Source organism: Coregonus lavaretus (assembly GCF_964263955.1).
Source record: "Coregonus lavaretus genome assembly, chromosome: 6".
NCBI classification, from domain to species: domain Eukaryota; kingdom Metazoa; phylum Chordata; class Actinopteri; order Salmoniformes; family Salmonidae; genus Coregonus; species Coregonus lavaretus.
In genome coordinates this window covers 56727925-56745234 of record NC_139993.1, presented here as the reverse complement: position 1 = coordinate 56745234, position 17310 = coordinate 56727925, and the positions used below count along the sequence as shown (strand labels likewise).

Here is a 17310-nt window from a genome sequence, read left to right as displayed (position 1 = left end):
ATCAAATCAAATTTTATTGGTCACATGCGCCGAATACAACAGGTGCAGACATTACAGTGAAATGCTTACTTACAGCCCTTAACCAACAGTGCATTTATTTTAAACAAAAAAAGTAAGAATAAAACAACAACAAAAAAAGTGTTGAGAAAAAAAGAGCAGAAGTAAAATAAAGTGACAGTAGGGAGGCTATATATACAGTAAAATAAAGTGACAGTAGGGAGGCTATATATACAGGGGGGTACCGTTGCAGAGTCAATGTGCGGGGGCACCGGCTAGTTGAGGTAGTTGAGGTAATATGTACATGTGGGTAGAGTTAAAGTGACTATGCATAAATACTTAACAGAGTAGCAGCAGCGTAAAAAGGATGGGGTGGGGGGGCAGTGCAAATAGTCCGGGTAGCCATGATTAGCTGTTCAGGAGTCTTATGGCTTGGGGGTAGAAGCTGTTGAGAAGTCTTTTGGACCTAGACTTGGCACTCCGGTACCGCTTGCCGTGCGGTAGCAGAGAGAACAGTCTATGACTAGGGTGGCTGGAGTCTTTGACAATTTTGAGGGCCTTCCTCTGACACCGCCTGGTATAGAGGTCCTGAATGGCAGGGAGCTTTGCCCCAGTGATGTACTGGGCCGTACGCACTACCCTCTGTAGTGCCTTGCGGTCAGAGGCCAAGCAGTTGCCATACCAGGCGGTGATGCAACCAGTCAGGATGCTCTCGATGGTGCAGCTGTAGAATTTTTTGAGGATCTGAGGACCCATGCCAAATCTTTTTAGTCTCCTGAGGGGGAATAGGCTTTGTCGTGCCCTCTTCACGACTGTCTTGGTGTGTTTGGACCATGATAGTTCGTTGGTGATGTGGACACCAAGGAACTTGAAGCTCTCAACCTGTTCCACTACAGCCCCGTCGATGAGAATGGGGGCGTGCTCAGTCCTCTTTTTTTTCCTGTAGTCCACAATCATCTCCTTTGTCTTGGTCACGTTGAGGGAGAGGTTGTTGTCCTGGCACCACACGGCCAGATCTCTGACCTCCTCCCTATAGGCTGTCTCATCGTTGTCGGTGATCAGGCCTACCACTGTTGTGTCGTCGGCAAACTTAATGATGGTGTTGGAGTCGTGCCTGGCCATGCAGTCATGGGTGAACAGAGAGTACAGGAGGGGACTGAGCACGCACCCCTGAGGGGCCCCCGTGTTGAGGATCAGTGTGGCAGATGTGTTGTTACTTACCCTTACCACCTGGGGGCGGCCCGTCAGGAAGTCCAGGATCCAGTTGCAGAGGGAGGTGTTTAGTCCCAGGATCCTTAGCTTAGTGATGAGCTTAGAGGGCACTATGGTGTTGAATGCTGAGCTGTAGTCAATGAATAGCATTCTCACGTAGGTGTTCCTCTTGTCCAGGTGGGAAAGGGCAGTGTGGAGTGCGATAGAGATTGCATCATCTGTGGATCTGTTGGGGCGGTATGCAAATTGGAGTGGGTCTAGGGTTTCTGGGATTATGCTGTTGATGTGAGCCATGACCAGTCTTTCAAAGCACTTCATGGCTACAGACGTCAGTGCTACGGGTCGGTAGTCATTTAGGCAGGTTATCTTAGAGTTCTTGGGCACGGGGACTATGGTGGTCTGCTTGAAACATGTTGGTATTACAGACTCAGTCAGGGACATGTTGAAAATGTCAGTGAAGACACTTGCCAGTTGGTCAGCACATGCTCGGAGTACACGTCCTGGTAATCCGTCTGGCCCTGCGGCCTTGTGAATGTTGACCTGCTTAAAAGTCTTACTCACATCGGCTACGGAGAGCGTGATCACATAGTCATCCGGAACAGCTGGTGCTCTCATGCATGCTTCAGTGTTGCTTGCCTCGAAGCGAGCATAGAAGTGGTTTAGCTCGTCTGGTAGGCTTGTGTCACTGGGCAGCTCGCGGCTGTGCTTCCCTTTGTAGTCTGTAATAGTTTTCAAGCCCTGCCACATCCGACGAGCGTCAGAGCCAGTGTAGTATGATTCAATCTTAGACCTGTATTGACTCTTTGCCTGTTTGATGGTTCGTCGGAGGTCATAGCGGGATTTCTTATAAGCGTCCGGGTTAGAGTCCCGTTCCTTGAAAGCGGCAGCTCTACCCTTTAGCTCAGTGCGGATGTTTCCTGTAATCCATGGCTTCTGGTTGGGGTATGTACGTACGGTCACTGTGGGGACGACATCATCGATGCACTTATTGATGAAGCCAGTGACTGATGTGGTGTACTCCTCAATGCTGTCTGAAGAATCCCGGAACATGTTCCAGTCTGTGCTAGCAAAACAGTCCTGTAGCTTAGCATCTGCGTCATCTGACCACTTTTTTATTAACCGAATCACTGGTGCTTCCTGCTTTAATCTGTATTCATGTTTGGAGTAATTTTCATGATTTAATTTTCACGAACCTGCATGCAAAGGGTAGGCTATTGATGTTTGGTGTGGGAATCAAGTTCCCAGACCAGGTAAAAACACTTTCTCATTACTGAGTGAGTCAAATAGGGCAGCAGGTAGCCTAGCGGTTAGAGCATTGGGCCAGTAACCGAAAGGTTGCTAGTTAGAATCTCCGAGCCATGAACATATTCATGGCTCAGTCATGTCCCCTGTAGCTCATTATAGTAACGTTGTTGCCTATACTTCCACTGCCTTTGAGGAGTCATTTAGAAGTTATAATATTAGTTATCGTTACAGTATTTGAGAAAAGTGTTTCTTACCAGCCTATCACTTCCTTGTTTTCCGGGGGGTTGTTAGGCGCCTGCACATGGTGACCACTGCTTTTGACTATGGACGGAAGTGACTTTTCGTAGCTGGTTAGGAGAATTTACGCAGCAGGTTAGGAGAATTTTATGTAGCAGGTTAGGAGAATTAGGTTAAGGTTAGGAAAATAGTTATGGTTAGCTAAAATGCTCTCCTAACCTGCTACGGAAAGTAACTTCCGTCCGTAGCTGTATACCATATATTCACAACCGGGAACGCTGGTAATGGTTGCGTTCCCCTGCTCAGACGTTGCACGCATCAACCAATGGTTGCGTGCCACATCATCGACTGTGTCATCGACTGACACATTGCTATAACATATGATGTGGTTAGCTGATACTTAAAATACCTATCCAGGCGTTGTAAGATCTAGCATGCGTCAGCAACGCCTGGGCAGAGGAACACGCCCATAAGTTTGGGAATGAGTCTATCCGTTGTCGCAAGGCAAGAGTTGTGTAATTCTCATAGTGTTTTCTTTTCTTAATACTTCCCTGTAGTCAATCGCAGGCACATGCATGTGTTGAGAAGGAGGGGGACAGACATGTTTATGGTGCGTTATGTCAAGTTTGTCCTGACTTAAGATAATTGATGTTGTTACTGTTTAAGTACAAAGTGACATTGAACCAAATTGTATTTTCTTGTAATATATCTTATTTTGTATTTTTTTGGCATTGAGCATATGAATTCAGTCGTCAATGCAGTCGCGTCAATGCAACTCCAGCGCAGTAGAGGTGTTGACCCACTATTCACCCATCTTGGAATACCTGATGGTCAAATGCCGACACTTCTACCTCCCAAGGGAGTTTTCAGCTGTTATCGTGACTGACTGGCTGCATCAATGCCTGGTATGGCAATAGCACCGCCCTCGATCGCATGGCGCTACAGAGGGTGGTGCGGACTGCCCAGTACATCACTGGGGCTGAGCTCCCTGACATCCAGGACATCTATATCAGGCGGTGTGGAAGGAAGGCCCGGAAAATCGTTAAAGACTCCAACCACCCAAGCCATAGAATTTTCTCTCTGCTTCCTCACGACACCTCCTGGTACCAGTGCATCAAGTCTGACACCAACAGGCTCTTGAAGAGCTTCTATCCCCAAGCAATAAGACTGATAAATAGCTAACAAAATAGCTACAGACTATCTGAGTTATTCTTGTATTTTTATTGACCTTTTATTTTTATTTTTGCACTGTCTCTATGCACACTAACAGGGCCCTACACACTCACACACACTGTTACTCACTCCCATCATCTTCTCACTCACGCATAACATGCAAGATGCCGTTATTGTTATGTCACTTTCTTGTTACTTTTGTATTTTATTTTTGAACTTTAGTTTATTTAGTAAATAGTTTCTTAACTCTATTTATTGAACTGCATTGTTAGTTAAGGGCTTGTAAGTAAGCATTTCACGGTAAGGTCTAGAGTGCCAAGAGTGTGCAAAGCTGTCATCAAGGCAAAAGGTGGCTATTTGAAGAATCTCAAATATAATTTTATTTGTTTAACACTTTTTTGGGTACTACATGATTTTATATGTGTTATTTCATAGTTTTGATGTCTTCGCTATTATTCTGCAATGTAGAAAATGGTAAAAATAAAGAAAAACCCTTGAATGAGTAGGTGTGTCCACATTTTTGACTGGTAGTGTACATGGTGGGCTACTATATGGGGCTCTCAGAGCAATTTTGATGAAATGGCCCCTGCTTGAATTTCATTTACCTTGGTAGTAGTCTCTTGTGATATACATTAACATTGAGTAGTGGGAGATTGGGTTCTGGATGGTGAGATTACTTGGGGAGCAGTTTCAACAGTTTCTTCAGCATCTATAACATCTCTATCTACACTCTTAGAAAAAAGGGTTCCATAGGACAACCCTTTTGGGTTCCAGGTAGAACCCTTTTGGTTTCCCCTCTGTGGAAAGGGTTCTATGGAACTGAAAAGAGTTCTACCTAGAGCCAAAAAATAGATATTCAAATGGTTATCCTATGGGGACAGCCGAAGAATCCTTTTAGGTTCTAGATACACTGTTAGATCAAGATGAGTGGTGGACCATTCTTGATACACACGGGAAACTGTTGAGCGTGAAAAACCCAGCAGCGTTGCAGTTCTTGACACAAACCAGTACGCCTGGCACCTACTACTAAGGCACTTACATATTTTGTCTTGCCCATTCACCCTGTGAATGGCACACATACACAATCCATGTCTCAATTGTCTCAAGGCTTAAAAATCCTTCTTTAACCTGTCTCCTCCACTTCATCTACACTGATTGAAGTGGATTTACCAAGTGACATCAATAAGGGATCATAGCTTTCACCTGGTCAGTCTATGTCATGGAAAGAGCAGGTGTTCATAATGTTTTGTAAACTCAGTGTATATATGTGCGTTGTGTTGTCTTCCTAACTGGTCCCTAAGGTTCTCTCCATCTCTGTTCTCTCCCCAGTGAGAGTTATCTCACCCACAGTAGAGGCTATGCTCACTAACTCTAACTCATGAAGACAATGTAAGGATTGTATGATTTGATGGTGGTGATCTTGAATATGAAATGGAATGAATGTGGCATGGGATTGAACTTCAGCATGTGTGATTTGTTTAATTTAAAACCCAGGCAGGCAGGCACCATGTTTATACAGCATGTAATGTAAGTTTGTGTTATTTATTGTGTAAATGTTATTTACTGTAGTGCCTATGTGGTCACAGCTGGTAGAGCACGGCGCTTGTAACGCCAAGGTAGTGTGTTCGATCCCCGGGACCACCCATACACAAAAATGTATGCACGCATGACTGTAAGTCGCTTTGGATAAAAGCGTCTGCTAAATGGCATATTATATTATTATTATATAGTGGTTTATGATATGGATGCTATAGTCATAATGGAAATTCAAGTGTGGGTGGGGACTGCTCAGCAATTTTCCATTCAGAAGCTCACAAAAGTTTGTATAACTGCAGACTTGTAAAAAGTCTGAAAGTACAGCATCATCCATTCTAATCTTGCATGAGGAAGTTTCTGCAGTGTAGAGATGAGTCAAGCCTGTGCCTGCAGATGAGTAGACAACACCCAGGCCGTTACAGCAGAATACTGTGGTCATGGTGTGGTGACTTTTACTAAAGGCTCTGACTAGGCTCAGTGACACTGCCTGACATTAGTATCTACTGCAAAACCCTCTGTTCTCCTGTCAAATGAGTTTTCAGTGTTGGGTTGAGTCACGATTGCATAGACTGTCTATGTGTTTTACATATCGCTCTCTCTTTATCTATGTTTCTCACTTTCTCTACGGTTTCTCTCTTCATCCACCCGTACCTTTCTCTCTCTCTCTCTCCTTCCCTCCCTCTTGCTCTCTTTCGCTCTCTCCCTCCCTCTCTCTCCCTCCATCTCTCTCTCCCTCCTTCCCTCCCTTCCTCTTTTTCTCTCTCTCAACAGGATCCTGTCTGCAATGCTGACATTCTTGGTGCATATCCTCATCGTCTCCCACGGTGAGTTGAGCTCCTTCCCCGTTAGTCTCACTGCATCCATCCACATTACCTCCCCTGGGGCTCACAACTTCACTATCCCCAGGAAAGCTTTCCCTTGGACTAAAATAATGAATAGCAAACATTTCAGCAGCAATGCCACATGTATTTACATTACATTTGGTTCCTTATTGATTGCAGTCCAGCAGCAATTCATCTTTTTTTTTTTTTTTTTACATTTTTTTTTTTTTGGTCATTTAGCAGACGCTCTTATCCAGAGCGACTTACAGGAGCAATTAGGGTTAAGTGCCTTGCTCAAAGGCACATCGACAGATTTTTCACCTAGTCGTCTCGGGGATAAGAACCAGCGACCTTTCGGTCGCTCTTAACCACTAAGCTACCTGCCGCCACAAATTCCCTGGAAACTTCCCGTGCCAGAACATACAGAACAGTACACTCATCCGCATATACAGTGGGGAGAACAAGTATTTGATACACTGACGATTTTGCAGGTTTTCCTACTTACAAAGCATGTAGAGGTCTGGAATTTTTATCATAGGTACACTTCAACTGTGAGAGACAGAATCTAAAACAAAAATCCAGAAAATCACATTGTATGATTTTTAAGTAATTCATTTGCATTTTATTGCATGACATAAGTATTTTATACATCAGAAAAGCAGAACTTAATATTTGGTACAGAAACCTTTGTTTGCAATTACAGAGATCATACGTTTCCTGTAGGTCTTGACCAGGTTTGCACACACTGCAGCAGGGATTTTGGCCCACTCCTCCATACAGACCTTCTCCAGATCCTTCAGGTTTCGGGGCTGTCGCTGGGCAATACGGACTTTCAGCTCCCTCCAAAGATTTTCTATTGGGTTCAGGTCTGGAGACTGGCTAGGCCACTCCAGGACCTTGAGATACTTCTTACGGAGCCACTCCTTAGTTGCCCTGGCTGTGTGTTTCGGGTCGTTGTCATGCTGGAAGACCCAGCCATGACCCATCTTCAATGCTCTTACTGAGGGAAGGAGGTTGTTGGCCAAGATCTTGCGATACATGGCCCCATTCATCCTCCCCTCAATACGGTGCAGTCGTCCTGTCCCCTTTGCAGAAAAGCATCCCCAAAGAATGATGTTTCCACCTCCATGCTTCACGGTTGGGATGGTGTTCTTGGGTTGTACTCATCCTTCTTCTTCCTCCAAACACGGCAAATGGAGTTTAGACCAAAAAGCTCTATTTTTGACTCATCAGACCACATGACCTTCTCCCATTCCTCCTCTGGATCATCCAGATGGTCATTGGCAAACTTCAGATGGGCCTGGACATGCGCTGGCTTGAGCAGGGGGACCTTGCGTGCGCTGCAGGATTTTAATCCATGACGGCGTAGTGTGTTACTAATGGTGTTCTTTGAGACTGTGGTCCCAGCTCTCTTCAGGTCATTGACCAGGTCCTGCCGTGTAGTTCTGGGCTGATCCCTCACCTTCCTCATGATCATTGATGGCCCACGAGGTGAGCTCTTGCATGGAGCCCAAAACCAAGGGTGATTGACCGTCATCTTGAACTTCTTCCATTTTCTATTAATTGCGCCAACAGTTGTTGCCTTCTCACCAAGCTGCTTGCCTATTGTCCTGTAGCCCATCCCAGCCTTGTGCAGGTCTACAATTTTATCCCTGATGTCCTTACACAGCTCTCTGGTCTTGGCCATTGTGGAGAGGTTGGAGTCTGTTTGATTGAGTGTGTGGACAGGTGTCTTTTATACAGGTAACGAGTTCAAACAGGTGCAGTTAATACAGGTAATGAGTGGAGAACATGAGGGCTTCTTAAAGGAAAACTAACAGGTCTGTGAGAGCGGGAATTCGTACTGGTTGGTAGGTGATCAAATACTTATGTCATGCAATAAAATGCAAATGAATTACTTAAAAATCATACAATGTAATTTTCTGGATTTTTGTTTTAAACCTGCAAAATCGGCAGTGTATCAAATACTTTTTCTCCCCACTGTATACAGAAACAAAGGTCATCTTCCCATACAGTCACACCCCTACTTACAATACAGTCCATTATTGCCAAAAAGTGTTGCATTTCATTGGTGTGACACTGAGTGATCTAAATAGAAGTATGCCAGTCTCTGCGGTTAGCCATCCTTGAAATGTTGGACATCATCCAATGTGTTCGGCAGTAATCCTTCTACCACACAAGTGAAACACAGAATAGATCGTTCTCACATTAGCAGCGCATAATGTCTCCTGACCACAAAAATGGCCCACATTGAACCAAATAGACACACAAAAAGAAAAGTAGAAATGAAGTAGGAACATGATTGCTGCACCACATACCTTTTTAATTACATTTTACATTTTAGTCATTTAGAAGACGCTCTTATCCAGAGCGACTTACATGAGCAATTAGGGTTAAGTGCCTTGCTTAAGGGCACATCGACAGATTTTTCACCTAGTTGGCTCGGGGATTAGAACCAGCGACCTTTCGGTTACTGGCACAACGCTCTTACCCACTAAGCTACAATGAATTTATCCAAGAGTGGATCTTTGTCAGGTAAAGTAGCAATCCTTTGTGTGTGTGTGTGTGTGTGTTTGTGTTTTGAGAACACTGTCTTTGGGAATCAGTATACAACAGACATCCCTTTTGTAATATCTACCCCAAGCCAGCATGCTATGGGGAGACTGGGAGGGTGGATGGGTGACTAATGGGTGGAATGAACCATAGTCTTGTCAGTCACGTTGTTTTACCTGGTTGACAAAGAAGCATGTGCAGTAAGTATCCTTGAGTTGGTAGAATCACTCTGGTATAGGCTGAGGTTACCAGAGTTTATTCTAGTGAAGGTCTCTGAACAATAGTGTAGCCTTTTTATAATACTTTTACCAAATTCATGAACATCTCTTGAAATCTTGATCTCTTGAATTCGGTCTGAAAGGAATGTATTATTAGGAATTCATATCAATGTCGTATTTTTAAATGTTTCATATCCGCCTAGGGGCAAATGCTATTGTAATGGTTGGAATAAATATTGTGGGGATTGAATACCATGTGGAGAATCAAACCCACAATTCTGGTATTACCAGCATCATTATACCCCAGCCACAGCTTCTGTCCAGTGTCTGATGTAATTTCCTGTCAATCATGTTTACTTCCTGTTTCTGCCTCAGGTGCTGTGTCGGTGGAGCCTGTGGAAGAATCCCCCCATGGAGACCTTCTAGACCTCCCCTGGCAGACAGAGCTCTGCTGTGCCTCACGCCCAGCCCAACTTCACCAGGGAGTAGAGGGAGCGGACAGGTGGCCTGCGGGGTCCAGGGCAGCACCATCTGTTCCGGGACACCCACACACCCCTCAGTGCCTCTTCAGGAACTTCACAAGCACACTAGGACCTCACCCGGAGACTGAGCCCAGCAGAGGTAAGCATCCTGCTCTGTTTTACTGACATGACATCACAGGAAGCTGCTGAGGGCCGGAACGGAGCAAATGGAATGGCATCAAACACCTGGAAACCATGTGTTTGATGTATTTGATACCACTCCACTGTAGCTCAATTGATAGAGCATGGCGCTTGTAACGCCAGGGTAGTGGGTTTGATCCCCGGGACCACCAATACGTAAAGATTTATGCGCACATGACTGTAAGTCACATTGGATAAAAGCGTCTGCTAAATGGCATATTATTATAATTATTACGCTCCAGTCATTACCATGAGCCCATTCTCCCCAATTAAGGTGCCACCAACCTCCTGTGCATGACATTTACTGGGTGAGAGTTCTGTCTTACTACTGCCCTGGGACCGTATTCACAAAGCATCATATAGTAGAGTGCTGACCTAGGATCAAATACCTTTTAAATCATAATGAATAAGAGTAAGGAATTGATCCTAGATTAGCACTCCTATACTGAGACAGTTTGTATATACTGGCCTTGGACAGCTGGATGAATGTGTTTTTCATTTCATTTCTCTGAATGGTGCGTAATAAAACAGCCTGTGACCACTAACTGCACTGAAGAAGAGAACATTGAGGCTCATTCAGTTGAATAGGGGCCAATTAACTGGAGTGATATGATGGCCTCTGTGCACTTGAGTGTGGTGTTTTTCTCTGTCTGGAGGTGGTGGTGGAAGTGGGAGGTGGTAACACAAGCTAAAGCTGTGTGTGGATGTATGCATCCGTGCCTGTGTGTGCATCCGTGCATGTGTGTGTTTTTAACAACAGGAAGTAATGGCTCATGGCGAAGGATTTATTCATGAGATCGAAAGCGAGGTGGTAGCCTCTGACGCGTGCTAATGCTAATCCATAGTCATTAGATGAGGCTACCCACCGCCTGTGGCTCTGTGGCATTTAGAGAGGGGATGTTTTGAAAACGGTCTCATGAATCGTTGACAATAACTGTGCAGAGGTAAAATGGTGTCAGTGGGTGTTACATTTTTCTCTACAATGACGAGCTGAATCAGCTCAGGAAGACCTGAGGTCCTAAGTGTGAGGAAGAGGGGGTGAATGGATGGATTGTTAGATGACGTTGGCCAGATTCTAGGGCTTATTTTTTCAGAATATGTTCCAGGGCTTGCTATGACTGTCCTAACTGGGTGTGGGTTTATTCAACTAGGTGGGTTTGTGTGCTTGGCGTGGGGTTGGTGAGTTCATATATTAAGGTTTACAGCGACCAGACAGACAGACAGATAGACAGACAGACAGACAGTATGTGCCTGTGTTGATGCTAATATGCGAATTACATTTCTCTCCAGCCACCTGTTGGGACATCCTGTGCCGTGTTGATGAGACCTGGGAAAATGTAATATGTGATCTAAAGCACCTCACCACTTCCTCAGACACCTCCACTCCCGGGTCAGTGGCACTTTGCTTGCATCACTTAGCGTGAGTATCAAGTTCAATTCAACCTGCTGCTATTGTCTAGAGTCTCTGTCCTCTCCTCTCCCGTCCTGTTTGTTATTCTTGTCTAGTGTTGGCTCAAAGATGTGCCTGAGGCAGTAAGAGCACAGGTGGGGGTCTGAGGTGTGTGTGTGTGTGTGTATCCGTGTCTGTCCATGTCTGCATGCAATGTGACTGGCAGAGCCTATTCTCCCACAGCAGGGTTAAGCATGGAGCTGGCTGAGATTGTTGGCTGTGTGATAAAAAACCAACACCAGTTGCCTACAGTGCCTTGCAAAAGTATTCATCCCCCTTGGTGTTTTTCCTATTTTATTGCATTACAACCTGTAATTTAAATGAAATTTTATTTGGATTTCATGTAATGGACAAATATTTTGCGTCTTCAAAGTGGTAGGCATGTTGTGTAAATCAAATGATACAAACCCCCCAAAAATCAATATTAATTCCAGGTTGTAAGGCAACAAAATAGGAAAAATGCCAAGGGGGGTGAATACTTTCGCAAGCCACTGTATAATTGGTCTTTTGGCCAATCAGATTAAATATTTTGCAAATAATTAGGCAAAATATCACAAAAGTGTTTTTACTTGTTGTTTTCATTACTTTCATGTGGATTGCACCTAGCCTGGTCCCAGATGTTTGTGTGATCATTTCAAACATGGCATGACAAGGAGTTGACATGATAGCACAAACAGATCTGGGACCAGGCTAGGTTGTATCCTGACCTGTGTTTAGTCTATGATTACCACACTAGCCTCTTATCTTTACTGAATGAAAGTATATTTATTTAGGCTGGGTTTTTGACCAGGGCCCATAGGGCTAAACGTAGTGCATATGGGGGGATGCAGTCCATGGCCTCATCTGGTGAAGTACATAAATGTCTCCTGTCTATTTCAGAACACTGCCTGACAGTGAGGTAAACACCACGCATGGGACTGACAGCATGGACTGTGTGGGAGAGGATTCCATCACTTGTTCTATTGCTCTCCATGTGGTCAGCAGTATCGTCGTGGTGACAGCCAATGTGTCCAACACCACAGCAGGTCCCCTGGTGATGCTCAGCGTCCCTCCATGTCTCGGTAAGGCGTGTCTGAATGCGTCTGATCCCCCTCTCAACCTCTCGTCTGAAGGTGATAGAGGATGTTAATTGCTTAAATGGCCTATCTATCAGGTCCTCATATTCTGAGGTTAATGGATATCACTTAACATTTGCCAAGCACCAGCGTGTTGCCTGGCAAGCTTATTGTTTATTATGTAGGCTAGCAGTATCTAGGGAGCCATTTGTACCATGAATGAAACTGGGGAGTTATTGGTTAAGGCTTAAAGACTGCACACACGTGTTTACATTATAGTGAGTGTAACGGGCAGCTTCAGTAGGTCTGATACCAGCTGCCCTTTGGGACTTCCAGGCAGGCCGGGGTTAGTGTTTACTCTGGTCCCAGGAACCATGGTGATGAGCTGGAGATCTCTCCACTGATGGGAAACACATACCTTGTTTGCTCAATCAAAGCTCTTTGCGGCCTTGTTGGTCAATGGAACATTGGTTTGATACAAGTAGAAATTGTAGCCTGTTATATTAATTGAAGTGCCATTTAATTTAGATCACATGGAAAATTATGTAAGTCTTATTTTTAATATGAAGAAAGACTTGCTAAAGGGCCCAAATTCTGCATTTAGACATGTCGTTCTGTGCATTCTCTGTGACTTCTAGGAGGATTTTAACCCACTTAACCCCTACATTTCACCATAATTGTAAAGCCCTAGTTATTTTGCTGCTTTGACAAAGTCATTTCTGAAGATTATTATTTATTTGTTGTTATAAATCTGTCCCTCATTTTAAGGTTAACCCTCTTAAGTGAACTGAACTCTCATTTCAATATGGTGAAACTATTCATTTAAAAAATATATATAAATAGACATTGAAGATCTAATATTCAAATCATAGTGTAAAAGCAGGTGAGCTGGTGTTTTGTGGTGGAAAACTGAGCGGGTCGAGCATAACATGTCAATCCTGTTACCCATAGATGGACAGGCTAGACATTTTTTAACAATAAATAATTGTGTGAAGCTTGTATTAATTTGCCTCTCCCTGTTGCACACAACAAGCTTCCATTCCCCCTGTCACTAGGGGATTTATGGCTAATTTAAGATTAAGTTGTCAACCCTGTTACTTTATTTGGCACTTACTATAGTATTACTATAGATGGGAAAAGATGGGAAAATGTGTTTTTATTAAGTTGAACATGTGCTCTTTATGATAGTACATTAGAGGATGCATATATATATTGCCTTATCAGCCATGTTCTCAATGATTAACAACAACATTTTGATCAGAGGTTATGGTTTCCATTAGTGGGTCTGCTCTCTTACATCACAAGCAGTAAAGCATACGTAGCTACATGCATCTCAATATTTACAAAGTCCTATGCCACAGAAAGAGCACTTATCAAGAGAGGGGTATAAACCCCTGGAATATCAGTAGGCCTAAATGATGTAGCAAGGCAGGAAGCAGGAAAATTGCCTGCTTATCAGCTTTAAGAAGAGTTTGCTCCCCTCGCCATTATGTGAGGAATGAATGTACGTCAGATATGCTGTTTATGCTCGTATGGGCTGGTATTCTGACTTAATATTCTTGCGCTTAACTTACATTTTCACACGAGTCTCCTATCAAAGTCAATGCATGATTTAGTGCCTTTAGTGTCCAACCAACGTGAAGGGAACTACCATTCATTCCCTAAAAGTAATTTAACATTCACAGCCTGTTTATTAAGATGTGAATGTCTGAGAGTGATAATCTTTAATAATGAAACATTAAAAAAACAGAAGAAGGAAAAAAAACTGCTGATTAATTCAGTCTCTCTTCCTGTCGGCTAGGCGGGGACATTTCCATTATGAGACTCAATTATCCCCCCTGCTGCTCATCATCACCGCGCCTTATAATTATGACACTTCTCTTTTCTGTTTTATAAGATGGGTTACAAACAACGCCTGTGTCAAGTCAATCACTGGGAGTAAACACAAAGACCAACAAAGAAGTTTAAATACCAGGAAGATACATCTCACTGTAAAATACTGTAATATATGTTAAAATTCCAAGAAGAACTTGTGAGAGGGTGTCTTTTCTACTCTGCCTTGGTACTGGGTTGCGATTTCAGTGATTTAATTCCATTTTGAGGTATTGATTTTCCTGACATGAGGAGCTTGGCCTTATTGATCGGTATTCAGTAATAAGCCCATAGACCACTAAAGTAGATATGCTGTCTAATAGATAGACTGTTATTATATCATGTTCACACACCACTGAGCCTGGCCTGTCATGGTGTCACGTCATCTCACGTCCTCTGTCGCTCAGCTGGTAGAGCACGGCGCTTGTAATGCCAGGGTAGTGGGTTCGATCCCCGGGACCACCCATACACAAAAAAAATTATGCACGCATGACTGTAAGTCGCTTTGGATAAAAGCGTCTGCTAAATGGCATATTATATTATTATATACGTTTCTGCTGATTTCATCATTTGGCTGCCCTGTATGAAGCCTGTGGGAGTCTATAACCAATGCAGTTTATCAGGCACAATCAATGTGTCTCCAATGGCTGTTACAGTAGTGTATGTGCCTGAGGCCATTGTTGTCTCTGCAGTATAGAGTTACAGATATTGCATCTTAATTTGATCACTTGTTTGTTACTGAGAATGTTCCTGCGCTGGAAATGCAGATGAGCTTCGTGATTTACATACATTCACTGAAAACCTGCACAAACACACGGTTATATACTGAACAAAAATATAAATGCAACATGCAACTTTCCTGTCAGGTTTTGGCCATGACTGTTCGGGTTTTGGTCACTAGATGTCCCCATTGCACCTTTTTTGTACCTTTTGTTTTTCTTGCTCTAATTATTGTTTGCACCTGTAGGTCATTCCCTTGTTAGTATTTAAACCCTGTGTGTTCCTCAGTTCCTTGCTCAGTGTTTGTAAGTTAGCACCCAGCCCAAGCCTTGTTTTATATGGATATTTCTCTGGTTGGGATTTTACCACTTTGTGGAGTTTCTTTTGTTTTTTGGAGGTTTTCCTCTTTGTGCCTCTTGGCTTTATTTCTGGACATTGTGGATTTAGTTTCTTTGCCTGAAGATTTTGTTCTTTAATTAAACCACCATCTCTAGTACTGCTGTGTCTGCCTCATCTTCTGGGTTCTGACAATTATTAGTGACTGTTTCTCGCACCGGGTCGTGACAGAAACACTGAGCCATTATTATGAACCCAGAGGCAGCCAGTACCCAGGATCTTTTTTCCATGCTGTCCCACCATGAGGGGACTGTCCAACGCCACGAAGCTGCTCTGGTTCAGCAAGAGGCCTTAATGGCTAGACATTCTCAACTTCTGTCAGAGATGCTGACTTCCATAAAGCAGATTTCGGATCGACTTTCCCCGGCAACCGCTTCTGCTCCAGTTCATCCGATTCAAGGACCCCTGGCAGTTAATCCCCTGGCTGAACCTCGTCTGCCGCCTCCCCAACGGTTCTCAGGGGACCCGAGTGTTTGTAAGGGGTTTTTCACCCAATGTTCTCTCTCCTTTGAGCTGCAACCATCGTCGTTTCCCACCGACCGGTCCAAGATAGCATATATCATCACCCTGCTGTCGGAAAAGGCCCTGGCCTGGGCTACTGCTGTGTGGGATGCCCAAAGTCCCTGCTGTGCCAGCTACTCTACCTTTGCTGAAGAATTCAAGCGAGTGTTTCAAGGTCCTACCAACGGCCCTGACTCAGCCAAACAGCTCCTGACTCTCCGCCAAGGTCGGCGCAGCGTGACGGACTATGCCATCCAGTTCCGCACTGTGGCAGCAGCAAGTGGCTGGAACGACGAGGCGCTCACAGTGTGTTTTTTGAAGGGTCTTTCTGACACCATCCAAGATGAACTGGCCACTCGGGAACCACCGGACAACCTCGAGTCCCTTATCAAGTTGGCTTCACGCATAGACCAGCGTCTGAGAGAGAGAGAACAAAACCATAGACCGCTCACCCTAGCTCCTATCGGTTCCAGCTCCGAGTCTCCACCTTTATCCTCGCTGGCTCCACCAGAACCCATGCAGGTTGGACGCATCTCCCAGGCTGAGAGAGACCGCCGGATGAGGGAGCGATGCTGTCTATATTGCGGCAAACCGGGCCATTTCCGCTCCACGTGTCCCGGGCTCCAGGGAAACGCACTCTCCCGTGCAGGCCTGGGAGGACTGTAACGGGAAACATAACCTCCTCCCATCCATCCAACTCCCGCCTGCTCATTCCTGTTACCCTTTCCTGGGACGACCACGAGTTTTCTCTTCAAGCCTTGGTAGACTCTGGAGCCGCAGGTAACTTCATGGATGGGATCTGGGCGAAGGAGAATGGCGTTCCTTCTGAACCTCTAAGTGACCCCATAAGGGTTACTACGTTGGATAGAAGTCCTTTGGGATCTGGACTTGTCACTCGTGCCACTACCCCCTTACGACTTTCAGTTTCCCAACACCAGGAAGTGATGAACTTTCATCTGATCTCCTGTTCCGAGTTTCCTCTCGTCCTTGGTTATCCCTGGCTTCACAGCCATAACCCTCACATCGACTGGTCTGTGGGCACTATCAAGCAGTGGGGTCCTACGTGCCAAGCCACTTGTATCTTCCCGAGTTCCCAGAGTTCTCCTTCCGAGTCTCTAGAATCCATCGACTTGTCCCGAGTTCCCGAGTGTTACCATGACCTCAAACTGGTATTTAGCAAACAGAGGGCCACCAAACTACCACCCCATAGACCTTACGATTGCACCATCGACCTGTTGCCGGGGACCTGCCCTCCCAGGGGTCGGATCTTTTCCCTTTCTCCTCCCGAACGAGCTGCTATGGATACCTACATCAAGGACGCTCTGACAGCAGGTCTCATGCGTCCATCTACCTCGCCGGCGGGAGCAGGGTTTTTCTTTGTGGCCAAGAAGGACGGTGGATTACGACCCTGCATCGACTACCGGGGACTCAATGCCATAACCGTCCGTAACCGCTACCCGCTACCCCTTATGGCCACAGCCTTCGAGCTGCTCCAGGAAGCAGTTGTCTTCACTAAGCTTGACCTGCGGAACGCATACCATCTTGTGCGGATCAAACCCGGGGACGAGTGGAAGACCGCTTTCAACACGCCTACTGGTCACTACGAATACTCTGTGATGCCCTTCGGCCTGACCAACGCTCCGGCTGTGTTCCAAGCGCTCA

General features: G+C 44.9%; 1 protein-coding gene across 1 annotated transcript in view; it reads left to right on the top strand.

Annotated features, from left to right (window-relative positions):
• Window positions 1-17310, top strand: part of lepr (leptin receptor) — a gene marked incomplete at its 5' end in the record, with an annotated part of 71661 nt that overhangs the window by 5118 nt on the left and 49233 nt on the right. The window contains 4 exons of the mRNA XM_084163901.1: window positions 6172-6224; window positions 9368-9613; window positions 10945-11074; window positions 11984-12165. Of these exons, the coding sequence (XP_084020027.1) occupies window positions 6172-6224; window positions 9368-9613; window positions 10945-11074; window positions 11984-12165 (611 nt within the window). The remainder of the gene's footprint in view (window positions 1-6171; window positions 6225-9367; window positions 9614-10944; window positions 11075-11983; window positions 12166-17310) is intronic.